The 4,994-nt window shown below is 41.1% G+C and overlaps 1 protein-coding gene across 1 annotated transcript; it reads left to right on the forward strand.

The window, feature by feature from the left end:
• The first annotated feature begins 261 nt into the window (after nt 1-261).
• On the forward strand, nt 262-753 carry LOC106873612 (uncharacterized). The gene has a single exon (XM_014921056.1). The coding sequence runs from the start codon at nt 262-264 to the stop codon at nt 751-753; it is 492 nt and encodes a 163-aa protein (XP_014776542.1).
• Nucleotides 754-4,994: the final 4,241 nt, after the last annotated feature.

Here is a 4,994-nt window from a genome sequence, read left to right on the forward strand (position 1 = left end):
AGAAAAAACAATCAGAAATGTTGTGCACGAAGACATCAGATACAAATCTTATGTGATGAGGAGAGGTTAATTCATATCAGAAAAAAAGCAAAAGAAAACCGTTTAATCAGATCCAAAAGATTTTTGAACAAACTTAAAAATCCATCAGACGATGGTGTGATTTAGTTTTTCTCAGATGAGAAAAACCTTGACCAGGACCAGAAAAGTAACAGAAGAAATAACAAATGGCTACGTGCAGACCCTTCTGAGGTTCCAAGAGTAATGCCCAGAAAACTTCCTTCAAGTGTCATGGTTTTGGGTGTTGTCAGCAATGAAGGGCATGTGATGCCTCCTCACATTTTTCTGCAAGGCCTTAGGGTGAATGCTGTTGTGCATATTGAGGTTCTGGATAAAGTTGTTAAGCCTTGGATCAACAGTGTATGCAATAGAAGGCTTGATGACTTTCAACAAGATTCTGCACCATCACACAAGGCTCAAATGACACAAGAATGGATGGCCGGCAATTTGCATGATCACATTACCACCAAAATTTGGCCTCCTAATTCTCCAGATCTCAATCCTCTGGACTACTATGTATTGATCATTGTTCAGAAAATTGTCAATGAACACCCCCATAGCACCAAAGATTCTTTAAAAGCTGCCATAGTTCGAGCCATGTTCGATATGAACAAGGATCACATGATCCGAGCTTGTAAACGATTTCAACCCTGCGTAGAGGCAGTTTTTGATGCTTATGGTGGTTTTATTGAATGAATTTATTAAACTGATAATTTAACTTTGGTTATGTTATTTTTATAAAAATACAGTTTTTTTTGTTATTATATCAGCAGTTTTTAAAACAATAAATCTGTCCTCAAATACCATCCGCACCCTGCACACACACACACACACACTTATTCTACTGATTTCTACATTATTCTGGATACAACACTCATGCATGTGTGTATGTACATATACATGTGTATATGTGTGTGTGTGTGTGTATTCATCATATTGGGCTCTTGTTTTTTTTCCCAAACTGCATATATTTGTCTCCACTTCTCTCTAAAGTCATCATACTCACAAACCTCCTTCTTATCACATTCTTCACACATTCATGCTACAGAAACAGAGGCCAAATAGTTTGAATTCCAAACAGTCTGCACCAGAGTTGGTATGATGTATCCACATCTACTCATATCTGTGATAGCGAAGACCTGTTGGGGCAAGTGAGATCGAAACTGAACCAAATTCGATGACTGGCACCCATGCCAGTGGAGCCCTAACAGCACCATCCAAGCAGGATCACTGCCAGAGCAGCGGCCTCGCTCCCATTCCGGTGGCACGTAAAAAGCACCATTTGAGCACAATCATTTCCAGCTTCGCCTTACTGGCACTTGTGCTGGTGGCATTTGAACAAAACACTGGACTGACTCCTGTGCAGGTGGCATGTAAAAAACACCATTTGAGCGTGGCCGTTGCCAGTATCGCCTGACTGACCCTCGTGCCGGTGGTACATAAAAAGTACCCACTACACTCTCGGAGTGGTTGGCGTTAGCAAGGGCGTCCAGTTGTAGAAACATTGCCAGATCAGATTGGGGTCTGGTGTAGCCATCTGGTTCGCCAGTCCCCAGTCAAATCGTCCAACCCATGCTAGCATGGAAAGCAGACGTTAAACGATGATGATGATATTGACATGCTGCATAACTCTGATCTGTTTCATTCACTCCCATCCTCTGTTCACATTGAATCATTTTGATTTCATCAATGTCAAATCAAGGCCATACATCTCAACATGTTCCTTGCTCTACAATTCCTTGCATCATCTGACATATTTTTTTTTTTCCAGTTAAGTTAATTGTAGCGTAATAGTTTATGCAGACTACTCTCTCTCTCTCTTTGCCTCAGAGCTGTGGTAGACACAACAACTTGCTGAGATCCACTCCGTCAACTCTACTGGGATGACTTAACCAACCTTTCGACTTCACCTATGCTGACTACACACCAACCCAGAGGCGACCCTGCTAGCAGATACCACGTTATGTAAAGCCAAGACACCAAAAAATAAAATTTATTTATTATGATGTTATTCCTTAACCTCGGCGTTTGTTCTCTTTTTCATCATAGATTTATTTGTATGGGATAAAGAAAGACTAATGTCTCTATCACTATTACTATTACGCCAGGACCTATAACATTATACACCAATGTTGTAATGGATTCTGTACTGTTATTCTGCTTGCAAATCTTTGGTCAACTGTAACAGCTTACAGCCACAGCAGCTGTTGCCAATTTCACATTGTTTAGCATGCTGCATTCACAGAGCTGATTCATTTAGATGTAACAACTTAAAGTGGTAGCCATTGCAGGTTTAGCAGCTGTTATAAATTATTCATCTTTCGAGAGATTACATGCAGCAAACTTTTTGTGCTGTCTATTTTACATGTAACCATGCAATAACATGTAGCCATGCAATAACATATTAAATTGCTTAAAGGATTATCCACGTCAAAGCAAGACAGTGTTAATCACAACCCATAATTATTAAACATACAAAGATTAATTTATTTTTGGAATAGTGGATCTCAAAGCACACATATGAAGCTATAAATAATAGCATGTAAACGCTGAATTGCAATACCCTTTGAGAAAGAGAATGTTGGAGGCCTTTCATGTCTACAAATGATGTGAGTCTGTGTTCCATAGGCAGTCTTGACATTTTCTATTCCAAAAGAGTTTCAATCCAATAATTTATATTCTACTTTTTATAGCCTTATGTGTGTGCTTTGAGATCCATTATTCCAAAATAAGAATAATTTCATGTTTTCTTGAATCTTTATAAAATTCTAATGTCAACGGCATATATTTGTGTACGTGAATAAATTATTTACATCAATGCATCTGTAAAGTTATAATGTTTTTTTTTTCTTCAAAAAACTAATTTAATCATCATCATCATCATCATCGTTTAACGTCCGCTTTCCATGCTAGCATGGGTTGGACGATTTGACTGAGGACTGGTGAAACCGGATGGCAACACCAGGCTCCAGTCTGATTTGGCAGAGTTTCTACAGCTGGATGCCCTTCCTAACGCCAACCACTCAGAGAGTGTAGTGGGTGCTTTTACGTGTCACCCGCACGAAAACGGCCACGCTCGAAATGGTGTCTTTTATGTGCCACCCGTACAAGCCAGTCCAGGGGCACTGGCAACGATCTCGCTCGAAAATCCTACGGGAGCCAGTCAGGCGGTACTGGCAACGGCCACGCTCAAAATGGATGTATATTTATGGCACCATGTAATATCTGTTCTTCTCCAATCTGAAAATTTTGTAGAAAGGGTAACAATTTGAGTGGTGAGAGAAAATTATGAGAAGAGTGACAATGGAGCTACTTAGCATGCCAGAGGTGTTACCAGCAGTGGCAAAACCACTGGTTCTGTGAATTCTCAAAGGGAGTATTCTGAAAGCAATTAAATGAAATTTGGGAAATGTACAAAATTGATTTTTTTATGCCAAAAGGTCAGATACTTTTAGAAACACACCTCCTTTATATATTACCCGCATACACACACTTATGCATTTATCATCATCATCATCGTTTAACATCCGCTTTCCATGCTAGCATGGGCTGGACGATTTGACTGAGGACTGGTGAACCAGATGGCAATTGTGTATAATATTACATATATTGTCATCATCATCATCATCCTTTAACCCCATTTTTCATGCTGGCATGGGTTGGGCAGTTTGAGTGAGGACTGGCAAAGTTTCTACAGCAGGATGCCCTTCCTAATGCCAACTACTCTGAGAGTGTTGTGGGTGCTTTTTATATGCCACCGGCATGGGAGCCAGACAGGGGGCATTATATTATATTCATCGTCATTTAGCGTCTGTTGTCCATGGGTCGGACAGTTTGACCAGGGCTGGTAAACTGGAAGGCTGCATCAGACTCTAGTTTGATTTGGCATGGTTTTCTATGGCTGGATGCCCTTCCTAACGCCAACCACTCTGAGGGTGTAATGGGTGCTTTTACATGTCACCAGCACAGGTGCCATTTGCGTGACACCGGTATCTGCCATGACTGCAATTTTGCTTGGCTCGATGGGTCTTCTTCTCAAGCACGGCATAATGCCAAAGGTCTTGGTCATTGCCTCCATGAGGCCCAACACTTGAAAAGAGCTCAACCACTTTTGCCTCTGTGAGGCCCAACAATTGAGAGGCACTTTTTATGTGCCACCGGCATGGGTGCTAGTTGCATGACACCAGTATCAGCCATGACAATGATTTCACTTGGCTTGACGGGTCTTCTCAATCACAGCATACCTCCAGAGGTCTCGTCTCTTGTCATTGCCTCTGTGAGGCCCAACGTTCAAAGATCATGCTTCACCACCTCATCCCATGTCTTCCTGGGTCTACCTCTACCTCAGGTTCTCTCCACAGCTAGAGATCAGCACTTCTTCACACAGCCGTCCTCATCCATACACATCACATGACCATACCAGTCCAGTCTTCTCTCTTGCACACCACATCTGATGCCTCTTATGCCCAATTTTTCTCTCAAGTTGCTTACACACTGTCAAACATGCTCACTGACATTGCACATCCAGCAAAGCATACTGGCATCATTTCTTTCAAGCCTACGCATGTCCTCAGCTGCCACAGCCCATGTTTCACTGCTGTGTAGCATAGCTTTCATACACAGGTAACTTACAATGTGCCTTTCACTCTGAGAGAGAGAGGCCCTTTGTTGCCAGCAGAGGTAGGAACTCACTGAACTTTGCCCAGTCTAATCATATTTCACAGCTATATTCTTGAAGCATCCACCTCAGCTACTGACATGGTCACTTAGATAACGAAAGCTATCTACTACCTCTAGTTATCTCCAGTAGCAGTTGATGGAGTCTGTTTTCTGTACATTTTCGATGTTTATTGTACCTGTACATCTTCCACACACAAAAGATATTTTCCCTATATATATATATATATATATATATATATATATATATATATATATAT

The sequence above is a fragment of the Octopus bimaculoides genome, chromosome 16 (assembly GCF_001194135.2).
Source record: "Octopus bimaculoides isolate UCB-OBI-ISO-001 chromosome 16, ASM119413v2, whole genome shotgun sequence".
In the NCBI taxonomy this organism is placed as follows: domain Eukaryota; kingdom Metazoa; phylum Mollusca; class Cephalopoda; order Octopoda; family Octopodidae; genus Octopus; species Octopus bimaculoides.

What these genes read in the sequence shown, in the direction of transcription:
- LOC106873612 (XM_014921056.1), top strand. Translation starts at nt 262, where the DNA reads ATGCCCAGAAAACTTCCTTCAAGTGTCATGGTTTTGGGTGTTGTCAGC.